The 18,917-nt window shown below is 43.3% G+C and overlaps 1 protein-coding gene across 1 annotated transcript; it reads left to right on the forward strand.

Moving 5' to 3' along the window:
• The first annotated feature begins 1,660 nt into the window (after window positions 1–1,660).
• Window positions 1,661–18,701, forward strand: setd1a (SET domain containing 1A, histone lysine methyltransferase). The gene is made up of 21 exons (XM_070922501.1): window positions 1,661–1,672; window positions 2,720–2,864; window positions 2,952–3,050; window positions 3,149–3,419; window positions 4,217–4,347; window positions 4,550–4,806; window positions 5,413–7,126; window positions 7,350–8,342; window positions 8,821–8,988; window positions 9,286–9,370; window positions 9,458–9,600; window positions 9,928–9,964; window positions 10,058–10,250; window positions 10,403–10,446; window positions 10,647–11,947; window positions 12,722–13,070; window positions 13,262–13,443; window positions 16,353–16,463; window positions 17,306–17,425; window positions 17,672–17,809; window positions 17,943–18,701. Exons 2-21 carry the CDS (start codon window positions 2,727–2,729, stop codon window positions 18,114–18,116), a joined length of 6,648 nt encoding a protein of 2,215 aa, XP_070778602.1. The 5' UTR covers window positions 1,661–1,672; window positions 2,720–2,726; the 3' UTR covers window positions 18,117–18,701.
• Window positions 18,702–18,917: the final 216 nt, after the last annotated feature.

Genomic DNA, 18,917 nt, shown 5'->3' on the forward strand with positions numbered 1-18,917 from the left:
TCTATAACGGGGACCAGAATGGGTGAGGCTTAATGCTAAATTTAACTTTTAGATTGTGTCAGCAGTCTCTGAACTAGATTTGGTTACATCAAGTGTGGTTGACAAGCTAAAATGGATACAATGACCTTGTCTATCCAAATTTAAGTCTTGAGTCTAATGCAGTCTGGCTATGATCAAATTTATGGTACACATCAGGTAATTTAAAAACACAATCTTTTGAGGTTATTTTTGGCCTCACCACCTCAAAATGTAATGCAAACCTTTTAACGCAAAAACAAGAATTTGCATTGCAGCTTCTCGACAGTATTTACCGCTAGGGTATGAAGTGGGATTAGGTTTAAATTGCACTGCATGATAGTGTCCACCCTTTGTAATGTGGAGATGACACCATATAATGTACTTCCATAAATCTGGATTTTGCACACATAATTTGACATGCATGTCAAATGATCTGTTTTTTATTCACTATGCTCAGTTTTTGCATTATCTTACCCTAATTATTCACATGTAGTGTGTATATATACCCAATTTCTGTCTACTGCTGTCTGTTAACTCGAGTTCTCTCAGGTTTTATCTTACCTTATTACAATTTAACGGCACTCTTGTGGAAACCAATGTTCCGCATACTGAGTCTTTTTATTGATGCATTTTCTGAAATGGTTTCTATGCTGTATCAAATTCAGTCACATAATTCTATTAATCCTCACCAGCAATGCATCCACATTGTTCATTATCACATGGGGCACAATATAGGCCACTATACTGACGGCAAACATTGAAACACCGTCTCTAGAGGTGTTTATTTTAGGACAGTTTCTGACAGACAGTGGTCAAACATAGCAGTGTACAGTATGCAGCAGTAGAATGACACTTTATTCATCATTCAAGTACAATTTTGAGGTGGCCGTTCTTCAATATTTCTATTTTTTGCTACATTTTACTTTTTACTTGCCTACGTTTGACAGCTATAGTTTGTTTTTTATAAGATTTGATATACAAGTCCTATGAACAGTTTATAAAACATGATGAATTGTTAAGATTAAACTGCCTAACAGTATGTACAGTAGGTAAAATAACCCCACCTCGACCAGCTACAACATTAAAATGCTGTTACGTGTTTATGCATCAGTAATCGTAATCCAATAATAATCCTAATGAGTACTGTATTTTGGTACTTAAAGTACATTTTGCTGATAATACTTTTGATGATATTTTTAGGGTACATTTCTGAATGCACTGTGAATATAGCTGTGGACTTTCTACTATCCTTGTAAAGGTTTTCTGTAAACATCATACCAAATGAATTAATTTATTGTTATGTCTGTTACATATTAAATATTAGATGTCCGCCACTTCACCATCAAAAGTGAGATATTAGTTTGCATTGGCTGAGTTGTCACTGATCAGCCTTTAGAGGCTCGTTGATCACTTTCCTGTGCTTGGGTTTGTATGAGCAGATTCAAGCATTTGTTCAACTGTAGAAATTTGACCATTAATTAAAAAAAACAGTAATTTATTCAAAATACTTTTACTTTATTTATTATATCTACAGTGTTATATGTCGATGTTGTGCCTTCTGTATTTTTTTTTCCAGTAACCGGGTTTGAAGAAAGTGCCGGTCAGGAATCGTAGGCTGCATTCGCTACTGATGGAGAACAGGCGAGGCTTTCAGGTTGGTTACGCGATGGCCGCTCTCTCAACAATATATGGATTTTAAAGCGAAAACAATGGCTTCGTCGCTCGGAGAGGCGTGCTGTTGTTTTGACTAACTATCGGAATGATAGCGGCATCATTTTAGCTCGTCAGTTTTGCTTTAGTGCAGGGTCGGAGATGTCCCTTTTCTGTTAGGGACTCAGTGTTTTTCTTGTTCGTCTCCCGGGCCTGGCTGTAGCTGCCTACACTGTAGCGGCGGGTTGCTACTTTCGGATGAGCGGGCAGTAGGTCTCGAAGAGGTGGGATCTGAATTTAGGCGAACCGGTGGTAAAACAAGCCGGTAGAGCCCCTAAGAGAGGTGCATAACATGAACGTTACTGGTAAAACGTTATAGATGTGGGCTGAGGGTTAATAAGATCAGAGTTTGACGCCTAACTTGATGTTCTTGCTAGTTAGCATTAGCCAACGGCAGCGTTAACTTGCCCTAGCTAAAGCGAGAAGGCATAAGTAATTTAACATCAGTTAACGTTATCTAACGCAAGAGCTCCCTATGATGTTGTTCCTACGGAGTAGTACGGAACCCGAATAAACCTGCGTTGAACGTAAACGTGTCTTGACGTTGGAAAACACAGTTTCTTTGCGTTTTGTTGTGCAGCTAGCAGGATGCTAGCTGAAGTAACTGGTCAGTGACGTAACGCTGGGCATTGTTTTGACAGCACGCAGCATCTTAGTGAAGACTGAAAATGTCCTGGTTATTATCCGTTTAAATGTATTTTTCCCTCTGCCTTGACAATGAATATTAACAGACAGTGGTCAGAAAAGTTAATGTCTTGTTAACTGTTGTGACGCAGCTCATCGTTCTGTTACGTTACCATACAGTGTGCCCACTGCCAGCGGCCAAACATACTTTAGCTGTAATTACTGCAGCATTTCAGATCAGTATAGCTCTCTATTCTGCAGCAGATTTGTCAAAGCTTTGCTCCTCGTGGTGATAGTTCTGACGTGGTTTTGTCCCCAACTGTAGCTGCTGCACTGTCTGAAATCATGGTTTTCCTTTGACACTCAGTTGTAGGATGGATCCAGACGGTGAGGCAGAAGCACAAAAAGCTGTCAGTTTGCAGTGGAAGAGCTACAAACTCGTCCAGGACCCAACCATTCGGCGGGTCACACAGAAAGTCTACAGATATGATGGAGTGCATTTCAGTGTGCCAGTGAGTTGATTTCCAGTATTTTTCTCTGAAAGGTCTGTGTGTGCCTTAAATTGTATCTTTGAACGGCAACTTGTATAATTTTTCCAGGACTCTGGATTTCCTCCCGTGGGTGAACTGCGGGACCCTAGACCCCGAAGACTATGGTCAAGGTATACAGAGATGTCCCTGCCAGTGCCGAAGTTTAAGGTGAGAACAGCTGGTCAACATTGATTTCACACATCCCAGCAGCTTCATCTACTGGAATGACATGTTCTTTTCCCTGATTTTGTAATTTTTCTTCACAGCTTGATGAGTTCTATGTGGGTCCCATACCCCTCAAGGAGGTGACCTTTGCTAGGCTCAATGACAATATCAAGGAGCCCTTCTTGGCAGAAATGTGTGCCAAGTTTGGTGAGGTGGAGGAGATGGAGATCCTGTTCCACCCCAAGACCAGGAAACACTTGGGCCTGGCCAGGGTTTTGTTTACCAGCACCAGAGGAGCCAAGGACACAGTCAAGCAACTGCATAACACTTCTGTTATGGGTAACATCATTCATGCTCAGCTAGATATTAAAGGTAAGCTATAACACCTAATCTGAGGTATCTTTAAAGTATGAGCTTAGTTATTACAGTGATGTTTCAGACAATTTTGGGTAAACCTTGTAGAAATGTTTGTACAGTGACAGATAATCAGTTAGTATGTAACACATTTGAGGTTTTGGTTTAAAACTGCGTTGAAGACACATGAAACACCGTTCGTCCGTTAACATAAATTGAAATATAACACCAGCCAGTTTAAAAAAAACAAATTTGTGTAGTTAAGCATTAACATTGAACCACAAAGCACCCAGAGAGTGCTTATCTCCCTAAAACTGCATAACCCTCTAAATTCGTTATTTTAACAATTAAGAAGTTTAGGATTTTTTTACTCTGCATCTGGATCTTTATACACATAGTAATACATAGTAAGACACATAAAGCACAATCATGGGATATGGGTACCAGCTTATTATTGATTATTTATTTTACTTCAAGAAAGAGCTGTAGTTTATGAGAAAATACTGAAAATATTTTAAAATATCCTATCTCGCAATATCTGTACCTTTATCCAAATGTATACCAAAAGTGAGTCACTTGCTCCTTGCCCCAACCTCCCACCACTTTATCTAAAGTTTTGAGATGTCCTGCTAACTAACTAAACAGGCTGACAAGAAAATGAGACACAAAAAAGCATTTGCTGGTTCTTGGTGGAGGCAGTTAAACCTAATGGAGTTTGTCTTGAAAACCTCGCTACAAGTAGATCCAGTTACATCTGTGGTGAACTCATTTCACAGCCTGTATTTATTTTTCTGTTGTTTTTGTTTTTTACCCAGGCCAGCAGAGGCAGAAGTATTATGACCTGATAGTAAACGGGTCCTACACTCCTCAGACAGTGCCCCTTGGAGGCAAGGCTTTGACAGACAGGCTCCAGCCTCAGGCCCCAACACAGCCACAGCCTGACACGGTATTGTCACAGCATAATTGTCACCTCATTTATTTAATGATCATCTAGAGTTGATATGTGAATGGATATTAAGAAGAGTTTGATTTTTTTAGCAGCATTATTGTTAGCCATTACCTGCACACAGTTTGAATTGAATTAAGCATAATTATAGAGTGAACAACTTCACAAACAAATTCTAATATATAGCTTTTTTCCTGCACAGTCATCAGAAATCAGGCGGAGGCTCTCAAGTGAGCTTGCGGTTTTGGCGGCAGGGGTCCAGGCCCTCACATCAGGAAACATCACCCCTTGCTCTGCAGATACTGGTTACAGTGAACAGCGCCTGGACACACCCCCCTCTTCCATGACAGGCCCCTACACCCCCGGCTCCTCTGCTTCATCTCAGGGTGGTGGAGGAACACCTTACAGCTCCAGATCTGGGACTCCCTTCTCACAAGACTCGGGCTTCACCGGCAGCAGGTTAGTCGTTGATGTTTGGCATTTAGAGTTTCATGTCAAGATTTTACCATTGCCTTGGTGCTGTCTTTACCAAATTCATGAGGCAAATTCAGGTCCTTCAGTTGAAGCTGAGATGCTAGACATCTTTATCTGTACATTATCAAAACATAATTATATGTAATAGTATAGGACCTCAAGAAATAATTTCACAAATTGTATATTTTATTTATTTATCAGTGTTGTATTAATAACTGAAAAAATTATACCAATGTGAAAATGTAGCTATAACTCTTCATACCATATCTGCAAATTTGTACACAACTCTTCATAAGCCTTTTGTTGTATTCAAATGAAATTTCTCAGCTCCGCTCACACAGCAAGTGGAATTGCTACCAGGTTCTTTGCAGCAGTTATGTTGCATGGACTGCATGTTTTGACAGTGCACCAGTGTTTGCCACCATTACATTACAATACAAATATTTAACATTTTTATGTTCTGCATAGAACATTCTGTTGGTACAAGTTACATGATCTCTGTTGGATGAACATAAATTGCTAAAATAACATCAAAAGCTGCTTGGGTCCACAAATTAATAGTTTAAAATTTTCCTCATTTGTGTCGTGCAGGCATACTGGCTACAACACTGGCACTTTGGGCAGTGGCTACCCTCCCCAGGACATGCTACCTTCCTCCTCCTCGTCTTCTGCAGTCTCATCTACTGTCGGAGGCTATAAAGTGTCTCGCTACTCTGAGGATGCACAGGAACCTTCAGTGTATCATAGAGGTCGCCCTATGTACCCCCCAACCACATCATACCGTCCCAACGAGCCGCCATGCTACCCCCCATACCCCAATGTTGGAGGTCCTGGGCCACACATCGCGCACCACTCCTCTATGCCTCCGCCACCTCTTGCCACCCAATATGATCAGCCCCCATTGTCAGATAGGGACCGGGACCGTGACAGAGACTCAGGGGGCCGCTACAGTGCAGCGGGGATTGGCTCCAGAAGGTCATCTTACCACCACCAGCAAGACACAAACTCTTCCTCAAAGTACCATTCCCATCACTCCCACCACCACTCAGATCGCAGGGACGAAAGGGGGTACAGGCGAGACAGCCTGGGCTCCCGATCAGGTGACCACAGCCACCAGAGACACCGCAACCATCACCATTCTCACAACCACCATGGCAGCAGCAGCCGCAGAAGGAGCAGCCATGACCGGGATAGGGACAGAGACCGAGACAGAGATAGGGACAGGGACAGAGACAGAGACAGTGACTACTCCAACAGCTCTGACCCCAGATACAATTCCAACTCCCACCGGTCTTCCTCTAACAGCATGTCTCCTCCCCCCTCCTCTTATTCTGCATACTCTTCCAAAGAGCCTGCCCCAGCCCCTTCTCAGGGATTGGACGTTTCCACCCGTCAAGGGGGCACAAACCTTGCAGAGAGGGGCTCTCTGCCTTCGGCAGGTGCTGACAAAGACTACCATGCTGGACACCACAGTGCTCTGCCTCCTCCTCCCCCACCACCACCTCCCCTCCCGCCAGCCTCAGTCATCGCAGCGGCTGTAGCTGAGACACTTGGAACACTGGACTTCAGCCAGGACAGTCCGGCCCGTGAAGAGCAGTGGACAAAGCCCAAACGTCGACCCAGCACCCCACCCGCACCGCCGAAGACACCCCCGCCTTCCTCTCCACCCCACCCCACCATCGCTTCCTCCTCTACCTCCCCTTCCTCCACCTCCCTCCCCCACCATCTTCCCTCCTCCTCTAGCTCCCCTCCGCCCCCTCACCGTGACTCCTCCTCCCCAGAGCCAGATTCCACCAATGAGAGTTTACCATTTGTCTACCACAGCAGCAGCCTCGACTCTCGTATTGAGATGCTCCTAAAGGAACAAAAGGCTAAATTTTCTTTCCTTGCCTCTGATGAGGAAGATGAGGAAGATAGGAAAGAGGAGAAGCAGAGGGGCGTACGTGGAGATGGAGGAGAGCGAAGAGCTGGGTCATGTGATGTAACAGGGGGGCACACAAGTGGTAATCAGGTGGGAGACAATGGGGAGAAGGACCACAGGAGGAAAGGGGAAAGAGACAGAGATGGCCACAGAGGAAGGAAACGGGGAAAGGGAGGAGAAGGTAGGAAGAGTCCCACTCTACCTACAGCAACCACACCATCCTCGTCCACCTACTCTTCCCACATCATGACCCCAGAGGAACCCCAGCCCCAGGTTGGCCTCACTGGGACTGGAGCTTTGCAGGAGGAATCTTCACAAGCTGGATCTGCTGATACACGGAGCAGGACAGGGGCACACACACCACCTTACAATGGACAGAGTCAGGTAAGATCAGTATGTTTTGGTTTTTCTTTATTGTAATTTTACTGTGTCAATTGTTTTTGTGGTTATTGCATTAATATGCTATTTTCCGACAGTATACTTCATGTTTCTGTGGTTGTGAGTTATCTTTGAAGCACCACTTTTGAAAGTGTGGTTATCACTGTAGATGGTGCTTAAAAACTGCTGCTTTCCCAACTTAAAACGGTAAACTCTCTTCTTCTTTCAGTCCTCCCCTCATTCCTCCGGGGAAGACATGGAGATCTCAGATGAAGAGGAGGAGGAGACTACCATAACGACGGTGACCACCCACCAGCCCTCAGTCACCTCAGGTTCCTCACCCTCTTCTTCCCAGGCTGCCATGCCTACACAAACAACAGACCCCTCATCTTCACCCCCACCCATCTCTGACTCTGCACAGCACTTTGGCACATCCATGCACCCTCCCATACCTTCCTATCCTCCTCATTTGCCTCCTCCACCTCCCCCTGGTTACTCCCTCCAGCCCCCACCTCCCCCTGGGATCCCTCCCCTGCCCCACATGGAGCTGCACCCTGAGTATCCTCCTCCCATGCCCCACCACATGTATGACTATGCCACCTCCATGGAGCTGATGAACCAGTACAGCGGTGGAGCTCCTATGTCCTTCCAAATGCAGACCCACATGCTAAGTCGCCTACACCAGCTGCGCATGACGTCATCCAACGGCACCCCTGGCCCTGGTGAGGCAGCCACTGCAGACTACACCTCTTACCATCTCCACTCTATGCCGCCACCCCACACACACCATCCCTACATGGACCAAGAGGGTAGCGGGGCGGGCTCTCATTATGACCAGGACCACCGCTACATGCCACCCCACATGCCCTACCCCTACCCTGACCCCCACAGCACTCAGATACCTCCCCCTCCACACCATGGTATCCCGCCTCCCCATACTGGCTGGCCGCCGCACGTCTTACCACCGCACTATCCCTCCTACATGCCCCCACCTGGTTATGGCACCATGCTTCCTGGGGATGGAGACGAGTACAGGGCTCCAGGGGAGGAGATGCCCATGCTGGCTGAGAATCCGCATGAAGCCACAGTGCAGATGGTCCTGGCCACTCTGATCCAGGAAATGAAAAACATCATGCAGAGGGACCTGAACCGCAAAATGGTGGAGAATGTTGCCTTTGCGACTTTTGATGAGTGGTGGGAGAGGAAAGAGACCAAGGCCAAGGTAAGGAAGACTAATCGCAACATTGTCATAGTTTTTAATCTTGCTGTTTTGTCTTTGGGTGAAGGTAAGACTTACTGCTTTATCCACTTCTTTGTGTTTTGTGGGGATTTGTTTCATTAAACTCTTGACTAAATCTCTCTAAAATGTCTTTTGCTTCAAGCTGACTATGTTCTAATTAAAAACTATCATCAATATTTTTACTTGTCTTTATGTGCATTGTTGCTACAAATTTAGCTTTCTCCATTTTCAGTTTAAAAAGATAACCTTACAGGATCTCACTGTCTTATAATTAGCAAGAGGATGTTTTGCTTTCCAAAACTGTCACTACTTTTACCATGTAATAGCAGTTTGAATTTGCCTACCTCATTCTCAGTAGCAAGATGATGATGCTGACCACATTAATAAGTGATCCTTGTTATACTGTGTAATGGAAAAAGGGTATAAATGCAAATTGTAATTGTAAATGTTTTCCTCCTAGCCTTTCCAGACAATGGTTAGGGGGGTGTCTGCCTTACGGGATGATGAGAAAAAAGAGGAAAAGGTCAACCGTCCTAGGGAACCTCTCACGTCTCTTGTGGATTGGGCAAAGAGTGGTGGTATGGAGGGATTTTCTCTCCGAGGAGCACTACGACTGCCTTCCTTCAAGGTAAAAGCACCACACTGTGACTGATCTTGGACTATATCTCCATGTTCGACAGCTCACACTGTGATTTGATAAATGAAAACACCTACATCTACACCTCTGATTATATACACACTGGCAAGTGTCAATTTTACAGTTACAAGACATGTATCTCAATCATTGCATGCCAAGATGAACCATAGTTTTTTATTTTGCATTTTAAGCTTATGGTAGTTATCAAACGTTTCCAGAACTATGAAAATCCATTCTAGGATGTGTTTCTTTGGTTTTTAAAAATGGTGTTGGTGTCCAATTGTGCAGGTGAAGAGGAAAGAGCCTCAAGAGCTTGAAGAGGGAGACATGAAAAGGCCGCGACCCTCAACTCCACCAGACGAGGATGACGAAGGTTTGCTGAGTTGATGTTGAAAATTTTAAAAGGAGGATTAGATTAATAGGCATGCATATAACCCTTTGACTGTTGTCTTATTTCCAGCTGCTGAGGGCAGAATGCCAGTGGCAGACAGGCATGGAGCTGAAAGAGACAACAAGAGAAGGAAAAAGAAGCCAAGAAGTCGTAAACCTTGGGAGCTTGGCAGTGAGGGAGAGGAAACGTCTGATGGCTCCTCAACTGAAAAGGTGTGTTTTGTCTTAATTCAGACTTCTGTTTGTTTGTTTGTTTCTAAAGCAAATAACAAAATACAACATAAACAAATTGCATGAATGAGTCATTTGAAAACTTTTTTCTTTGTCAGATTTAATCATTAAATAGCAGGCTGAGTATTACATGCAATAAATACAAATGTTTGATGTAGATGGCATGTACGTAGTAAGTAGTTGGATTTTTCATTTGCTTTGTGTTAACATTTAAGAAGAATTGTGTTCTCGCTCTGACTGATTGCTAGATGGCAGCATTTCACTGTGATCTTTTAGTGTTGTAACTACAACCTTTTTTATGTGTAGGAGGATGAGGAAGAAGAGGAAAGTGAAAAGGAGTCTGATGGTAAATTACAACCTGTAATCTTATTACTATGCCTTTATTTCTATGTCTACTTTAAGTTAAGACAGTAATGTTACCAAATATCTTTTTTTTAAGATGATGCCCTTAGTGCTGATAGTGATGATGAGAGCCTCTCCTCGTCCTCTGAGGGTTCTTCCTCTTCAGCTTCCTCATCTTCGTCTTCCTCTGAAGATGAGGATGAGGAGGAAGGAGAGAGGGCTGAGAGTGAAGGGTCAGACACCATGGATGAGTCAACCATGGACAGCATAACTGGGAAAGAGGATTCTAGGTATGAAGTTTGAAATTCTGTGTTCAGTCCATGTTATCCTTGAGCATTGCTAAAGGAGATCTGTCCTCTGAAATACATTTTGTCAATAAATAAATCTACTTGTCTATCATGTCATTATTGCTGGCACCAATTTTTTCTTGTGTTTCATTTAGGGAAAATAACACAGCTGCTATTCCAAAGGTGGAGGTCAAAACAGGTTAGTCCTCATCAACATCATTAACTAACTCATATCACAACAAATGCAAAAATAAAGATCATCAACATCAACCATGAAGTTTGCCTACACTCTTTGAACTGTTGCTACAGCTGTTTTACAGCTTTAAAAATAGCGCAACAATTGGAAAAGCCATGTTAAGTGCATTGCATTTAGTTTGGATCTCTCTCATTCTCTCTCAGGTGAATCCAAGGATAGCAAAACAGATACAACAGCAGCACCAACCAAGCGTCCTCCATCGCCTCCATACCCGCGTCCTTCGTCCCCTATTGTTCTTGTGCCCCCTCTCAAGAAACGCAGGAAGACTGTCTCGTTCTCCACAGGCGAGAACGACAGCAAAACACAGCTGCAGACTGCACCGTTATCTCCATCTTCCTCACAAGTGGCGGGTGAATCTCTCCTCCTCTCCCCTGTCAGGCCTCAAGACTTTCCTGCCACTGCTACCCCAATCCCCTCAGCTCGTCCCACTCAGGGCATCCAACTGCTCCCCTTTGCCTCCAAACCAGGGGAAGGCAATGCCCTCATCGTGCCCCCATCTGGACGAACCCAAGATTCTGATGAGTCCAGAAAGGCACCATCTGTTTCTCCTCAGACCACTCCTGTCAAATCCCCTGGAAAACGGGGTGCAGGCAAAGACTCCCCCAAATCTCCTGCCCCTCCTATTATGGTGTGTCGCACTGTGCAGAACCTGCCATTGGACCATGCCTCTATGTGCAGGACGGCCTTCGAGGAGGCCCCTCCTCCACCTCCCGTCAACAAACGGTCCAGAGGCAGGCCTCGGACAACCAGCTTATCTGCTTCTTCCTGTCACTCCCTCAGAGAGGAAGATGAGGATGAGGAAGAAAGTGAGCAGAGGTTGAGACTCAGAGAGCAGCTGGGGGCATCGAGCCTCCTGCAGCTGGCCTCGGCTTCAACCACTGACCTATCTGTGTTGGCTGATGTGGCCCTGAAAATGGACCCAGATGCTGGGGATTCAGAGGAAACGGAGACATCTGATGAGGCAGAAGAGCAGAAGATGGAAGAGGATCTCTTCTTCCCAGAGACATTGGCCCTGGGTATAAGCCCAGAGGGTATAATTGTCCTTATGGAGCACAACTACTGCAAACCCCCTGTTCTCCCAGTACCATCTGGTACCAAAAGGACTTCCTCCAAACAAGACTCCTCGGTCTTGGTCCAAGCAGACCTCAACACTATTTCTGGGGTGCTTGAAGCACCAGAGGAGGTCATTGGAGAGGCGCTACCATCCAGGGGAGATACAGGAGAATACTTATCTTCAATTGGAGTGCTTTGTGAGTCTGAGGATGTGGGCCAGGCTGCAGCTCTACCTCCATCGTCAAAGAAGGTCATGGTTGGCAAGGGTTTCGAACTTGAAAAGGACAAGAGCAAAAAGAGGAGAAGAAAAGACAAAGAAAACCTTGAGGTTCATCACGCAAAAAAACAAAAGGAGCAGCCAGGCAAGAAACAGAGGAAGCGGAAACTAGAGGTACGTGGGACTGGTTTGTTCCTGTAAATGTTTGTTCCTATGACACAATGTCTAAGATTAAGACACAGTCTGTCACAATGTGTGTGACCCAATAGAAATGTGACTCATCAGTAGGTCTAATTTTAGGTTCCTGTAATAGTGGCACATAAACCTTTGAGGTTTTTTGGTAATGTAATCAGGTTTTTCCCCAGGAAAAACGTGCATCTCTTCCATGCACAAAATGTCTCAACTATATGAAATTACATTATTGGAATACCAACATTCTACAGAACTATAATATATTTAGATTAAAAAGAAGTAAAAGCAAAAAAAAAGATTTATATTGCCAGCATTGTTTACTCTGTGTTATTCATGGTGGATTCTGGCCGGCGGATGTTTTTTCGGAGGAACGGGCAGAGCGGAGAGATGTTGCCCTGCACTTCTCTCTACAATAACAGTAATGACAGTCACTGATTCAGTCACCTACTGACGTTGCCTTAGTGTTTTATGTAAATATGCTCAGTTGGTGTTTATCAAACTTCAAGCTAATGTTAGACTCGGTCACCAGCATAAACTATGTGTTTACGCTCCTTTGCTTGTGCAGTGAGGTTGTCCTCACACATATATCAAGTGTCCATGGTCATGCGACATAATGTAAACAAGATGTCAGTGTAAACCTTAAACAGATTAGAAATTAAAAGGCAACAGTGGATATTCTTTTCAGACCAAGGAAACACAGCCTTAGTTGTGTTCATTCAAAGTTCACTGGTAGTAATATTTCTCTTCTATGTGCAGGACTCTGAGGAAGATGTGGACGTGGAGGAGCTCGAGTCTGGGGAGCTGTCCAGCTCAGACACAGAGGACGAGGTAGTTGAAGAGGTGAGGAAGAGTGAGCGCCTCTTTCTGCAGGAGGCAGGGTTGACGACGTCCCAGCGCTGGCCAAAACCTGTCCCAGCGCCTGAGCCATCAACCATGAAGTTTGACAACCGCAGTGAGTTTGAGCAGATGACCATCCTGTATGACATCTGGAACTCCGGTCTGGACGGCGAAGACTTGATGTTGCTGAAGAAGACTTATGAGAAGCTGCTACAGGACGACCACAGCTCTGACTGGCTCAATGATACTCACTGGGTCAGCCACACTAATATCCTTATTAGTGACTACCTTCTGCACTGTGTGATTGCCATAGAAATTAACCCCAGTTACCATTGTCTAAACAATTTGTGGCTGTTTTCAATCAATTAGTAGCCTCCATAATACAATATTATTTTTGTTTTAATTGATAAAATGTGTCATGTCTTCATATTACTATTGCCCTTGACCTTTGAGCTGCACTAACCAATTTGCCGAACCCTCGGCGTAAGAAGAAGAACGCAGGTGGACAGCTACGTGAACATGTTACTGGTTGTGCCAGGAGTGAGGGCTACTACGCCATCAGCCGCAAGGAGAAGGACGTCTATCTGGACCTGGACCTGCCCGAGCAGGTCATACGGGAGGTGGAGAATGTCGACAGCTCGGTAGGCATACTCCCAGTTCATTCACTGACTTCTCTCTGATCCTTTGGTCTCTGCAGTGTCACTGTACTGTCCTGTTGGAGGAATCTGTTTGTTTGGAAACAGCAATGGACTCGAATCTGTGGTTTTCCAATGACTTTGCCAAATAATTTAAAAATATTAACCTATTTAGATCTGTTATTCTCACATGATCAAACTAGCAATAGAGAAACTACGTTAACATACAGACGATACAGTAAAAGACTTTCTTAAAACAATGCAATAATAATTCTTAACTGTAAAGGAGAGTTTAACAATACTGCTTTTTTAAGTTTGGTTGGCCCATTTCTTACTAATGGAGTTGGCATCCAGCGTCAGGCTGAGGTACTTGGACTCGCTTGTTGAGTTAATGTTCCCCCATTAATCTTGGTTAACATGGTTCCAGATGTTCCAGAAATTATTATCTTCCAGTGGTTACTGAATATGGTTATTATTGATGATCAGTATGAGGCTTGATAATACCCCTTAGGAAGTAAGTAAGTGACCCATAGTCATTTGGCTCAGATTAACTATTCATTTTGGGGGTTGGGATAATAAGAGAGGAATAGAGATGGAAGTTGATGCATGTGTGTAACAGTTAGACGAAATAGCAACTTATGGTTGAACACAGTGCATTTCATTATAATATCATAACATTACAGATTAGTTTTCCAGAATCACTTATTGACTCTGTGATACGGATGGCTAACAGATGTGCTCTAAAAACAATTTGAAAAGCACAGTAGATTTTTTTGCTCCACACATAAATCTGAATCTTGACTTAATCATTAAATATTTGGTTTGGCATCATTTGGAAGTAGTCTGTGATAGCTACAGTGCCTCTTTCATTTACAAACAGCACACTTTGAATTAAGCAAGCAAAATGATGCTGACCCCTCACACCCTGAAGGAGGGGAAAAACATTTTATATCTCTGCTCATCAAATCCACCAGATTCAAAAGGTTTTTGTTCCTGACAAATTTAAGTTATTTTCAAACCCCAAACCCACTGCCCCATATTGCATATCGTTATTATTTTGAAGAGGCTTACTCACTCGCACAGTTTTTTTTTAATTCTTTCAACCTTCCCAAATGTAGTCATTTTTCAGCTGTCATTTTTGCTATTTTCAGCATTTAGTTATTCTTGGTATCTCAAAGAAAATATGTGTCCCTCCTGTATAATTTGGGGATTTTAGGTTTATTGGGTCACAACAGGAGTGACAAGCCTCCATATAGCACAAACACATCATGATGCACCATCCATCGAGAGTCAGTAGAGTCAGTTATTGTTATTCACACACTGCCAGATTGTTGTCAGGGAAGGACATTCAGTCATTTGGTGTTGCTGTGGTTTTGAGGGGAAAACTGGCATCTAAAGCTTGGATTTCCCAGTAGTGTGTTTTCCATTCTGCCTTTGTGCTGTGTCTCATTGTCACCATGGAGCGTGGTCAACATGTTTCTTTATATTCAGGGCACCCATGGCTTATTGTTTTGATGTAACCTCAATGTTTTTAGAGGTACAGTATCACTGACAATGCACAAAATGTGATGTAACTAGACACCACTTCAATCAGCACCTGTCCCAGGCACACAGTGATGTGGTTTGGTCTACCTGGTGGTCTGACTGTAGAGGGGTAAACAGTTGAAATGATTTCAAAGCACAGACTCATGCTGTTCTTCAGAAAGAGTGCAGATGATATGTTGGCGGTAATCACTTTACACTTTTTAATTATACTGCTGTTCAGGTTGAGCATTATGAACTTTGAACAGCACCCTCCTCCTCTTCAGTCAATCCAGTTATTGTTCCAACACTTGGCATAGGCAAAGCTGCCTCAGCTGAACACTGAACACACACGAAAGCAAAAAAAGTGCCAGTGTCATTAGCCATTATTGTTGTTTCTATGACTCTTTGACAACCCTGCTAGCCACAGCTATGCTCACCTTTCCATGCTTGCTGCAAGCCATCTGCAACATAGATGCTTTGAGCAAATGGATGTTTTTAGCAACGTATACACAAAATGTAAACAGACACAGACTGTTGATGTGTAACTTAATCCATATATTTATTTCATATATTAATTGTTATTTTAAAAAAAACCCTCAAAAAGACACAACTTATTAATGTTTATAAGGTTTATTAAGGACATAAGGGTTATCTTTTTATTATTAACAACAAGGTATGAGCTACAACAGCCATTGACTACACAGGTAGTACTTGTTAGTGGGGTAAATTCGTCATTGGTTTTGATCTCTTCAGGGGTTTCATTTGTAAAGAGAAATATATATGTAGAATCACAGCAGGCACATGTGTTACCTTGAAAACGTGACGTGAAATAAATGAAAATTAGCAGGTTTAGGACCAAAGACACAGCTCCTTTCAGTATCATCTTTTAAATCACTTCTGAAACTTTATTTGGGCTTTCTTAATGATCTGTTGTAGATTTGACATTTGACCTACAATTGTGCTATTCAACAGTGTTATCTTCAAGTTTTGTTCCCTTTTTTAGTTTTTTGATTTGAGTTGTTTTTTGTGCCTTCTAGACTTTCATATAAGGTTCATTCAATTAAAAACAAATTGTAATAATTGCTGATATCATGTATAAAAAACACAATTCACAGTATTTAGAATTCATATCCTGCATTTGTTGGTTGTGTAACCCTTCCTAAATTTAGTTTAGCATACATTGTAGAAATAGAAGAAAAACTTGTGACCGTCTTTCCTCTTAGCATTTACTCAAAGTCCTATTTATGAACTCACCCACACTAACATGGCTGTTGCACATTAAGGTCAAAGTGCTTATTTGGGTCAGTGTTCTCCAGCTCAAGGCCATATGATAATGTGAGATTGTGCCAGTGGCCCCTTTGTGAAGCTCTTTCCTGTCTGTTTCCTGCCAGGGAGCTAACCGGGTGCTATCAGAGAGACGTTCAGAGCAGCGCCGCCTCCTCACCGTCATTGGCACCACGGCTGTCATGGACTCTGACCTGCTCAAACTCAACCAGCTTAAGGTACAACCAGTTACAGCAATGGTATCTCATGTACCCACTCAATTATATGCACATTGTACAGTTTTCAGCAGATTATTGGACATTATTGGACATCTCTATATGCAGATTTCACAATACAATTACCTTGATATAGAAAATAATCTCAATAATTCCTGAAGTAAGATGAGTACATATTCCAGCATTGAAACATACTTTAAAGACTATGAAACATCACTGAACAGTGCCTGGTGGTGGTGACAGAGATGTGTAATTAAGGTTGTTATGTTGCTGCCTTTTGCTGCCACTTTCATTTCTCTAAGTATTTCGTAACAGATTTAACTGTAAGCCTTCTCTGACCAAACATTACTGTCTCCTCTTACTGCCACAATAAAATAGGTGTTTATCCACAACAAATTTACAACGAATGGAGCCACATGAGTGCAACCGACAGGAACTCAACCACCTTTATAATATTGCCTCTGTGTAATGATATTATCACACAGGCGCATTCAGCCTCTCAAAAGTGTATCAATGAGAGTTAAGCCTTTGATGCAGGCTCCCTGTTTCTCCTGCTTCCAGTCTTTGTGCTAAGCAAGGCTAAACATGTAACAGAGCTAACTCTGTGTTGAACACACACATAATCAGTCTTGGTGTTTCCTTCCCTTTATCAGCAACACCCTAAAGAAGGGTGGTGATCAAGTCATTGGGTGGTGGCCGTTTTGCACTTGAACTGTGATAAATGCTGAGTCAGAATGTACTTTGTTTCATGAAAACACAAAGTATATATTCATCTCTGGGCCTGCATGCTTTATAGATTTTCACCAAGACCACTGCTACAATAAGTCTTTTCTGTCTTTATGCAGTACCGCAAGAAGAAGCTTCGTTTTGGACGCAGCAGGATCCATGAGTGGGGCCTGTTCGCCATGGAGCCCATTGCTGCTGATGAAATGGTCATTGAGTATGTGGGCCAAAACATCAGACAGGTACTGCTTCCAGTCTGTGCCAATTGGTGTTGAACCAGCGATGATTTTAAAGCAAATCTTTCCAGACATACCATGCAGTCAGTATGTTGTCTTAATATTAACTGTTTCATGTAGTGATGCAGTTATACAGTACTGCTACTGTTCCTACTACAAAATCTGGAAATTAAATGTTACTCTTGCACCATTTCAGGTTCCTGCAAGTTGTGGTTGGTTTAGTGTTCATTGAGCAAATGTTTGTGTGTCCAGATGGTAGCTGACAATCGAGAGAAGCGATACGCACAGCAAGGCATCGGGAGCAGCTATTTGTTCAGAGTGGACCACGACACAATTATAGATGCCACCAAGTGTGGCAACCTGGCCCGATTCATCAACCACTGCTGCACTGTGAGTCTGAATAGTCAACACTCATCCATATCTGACATGTTTTAAATGTGCGACAGCCTGTGACACATTCATTTTATTGTAATTTATTTCTGTACCTGTTGCTCATTAGTCTCTCATTGCTTTGTTCCTCTAGCCAAACTGCTACGCCAAGGTTATCACCATAGAGTCCCAGAAAAAGATTGTGATCTACTCGAAGCAGGCCATCGCCGTCAATGAAGAGATCACATACGACTACAAATTCCCCCTGGAGGAGAACAAGATCCCTTGCCTGTGTGGAACAGAGAACTGCCGTGGGACACTGAACTAGTGGACACGCTTCTCTTCCTCACTTGCCAATGGCCAGCCACACCCCGACACCCCCTGGTTTACCATCCTTTGAGTGTACCTCAAAACAAAGCCACCCTGCCACTCCTCCAGATGGCCTCACAGCCGTCCTCACAATACCCAGGAAACAGAGACACACACACTTGCACTTTTCATTTACTTGGCAGTTTCACAAGCCAGTGTGTGAGGGTTTGTGTTACCTGGCATGTGAATACTATGAGGGGACCTCTGTTTCAGCATTAGCTCTTCTTTGGCAGTATTGTTGGACTTGATTGGGTAATATGTTCCAACCAAGTTGTTCCCTCCAGCCTGGCATGAAAGGTTTTTCTATTTCTTTGCCAATATCCGTTTGGAGGAAGACAATGAAAACTGAAAAAAACGCTGGTATTTTATGTCTACGTCAGCTTACATAATCTACTGCCTGGATCACTCTTCCAGTGTCAAATCCCTCCCTGCCCCCACCGACCCACACAGATCCGCACACAGACGCACAGGTATATCAGACAAATTCAGGGTTTTTAAAAGCGCTTGTGAAGGGCGCACTTTTAAGATGACGAACTTCAATCAATTTGGTCTTCAGTTATGCAAGATTTCCAAGTGTGAAGATTGTTTTGGAGCTTTTTTTTTATTTCATTTCATAGTATTATAAAATAATATTACTGTTGCAGTTATTAATGGTATTTAGTTACATTAGCTGTAAGCATCTTACAGTGAAATGAGCTTCAGTGTACCTACCCACTGTCCTTAGTGGCTTGTGATTCACCAGCCCTATAAAATGTCCCTA

The sequence above is a fragment of the Enoplosus armatus genome, chromosome 17 (assembly GCF_043641665.1).
Source record: "Enoplosus armatus isolate fEnoArm2 chromosome 17, fEnoArm2.hap1, whole genome shotgun sequence".
NCBI lineage: Eukaryota > Metazoa > Chordata > Actinopteri > Centrarchiformes > Enoplosidae > Enoplosus > Enoplosus armatus.

What these genes read in the sequence shown, in the direction of transcription:
- setd1a (XM_070922501.1), top strand. Translation starts at nt 2,727, where the DNA reads ATGGATCCAGACGGTGAGGCAGAAGCACAAAAAGCTGTCAGTTTGCAG. An exon ending in TGCTCAGCTAGATATTAAAG is followed by an intron (nt 3,420 to 4,216) that starts GTAAGCTATAAC and finishes TTTTTTACCCAG; the next exon opens with GCCAGCAGAGGCAGAAGTAT. An exon ending in TCAAACTCAACCAGCTTAAG is followed by an intron (nt 16,464 to 17,305) that starts GTACAACCAGTT and finishes GTCTTTATGCAG; the next exon opens with TACCGCAAGAAGAAGCTTCG.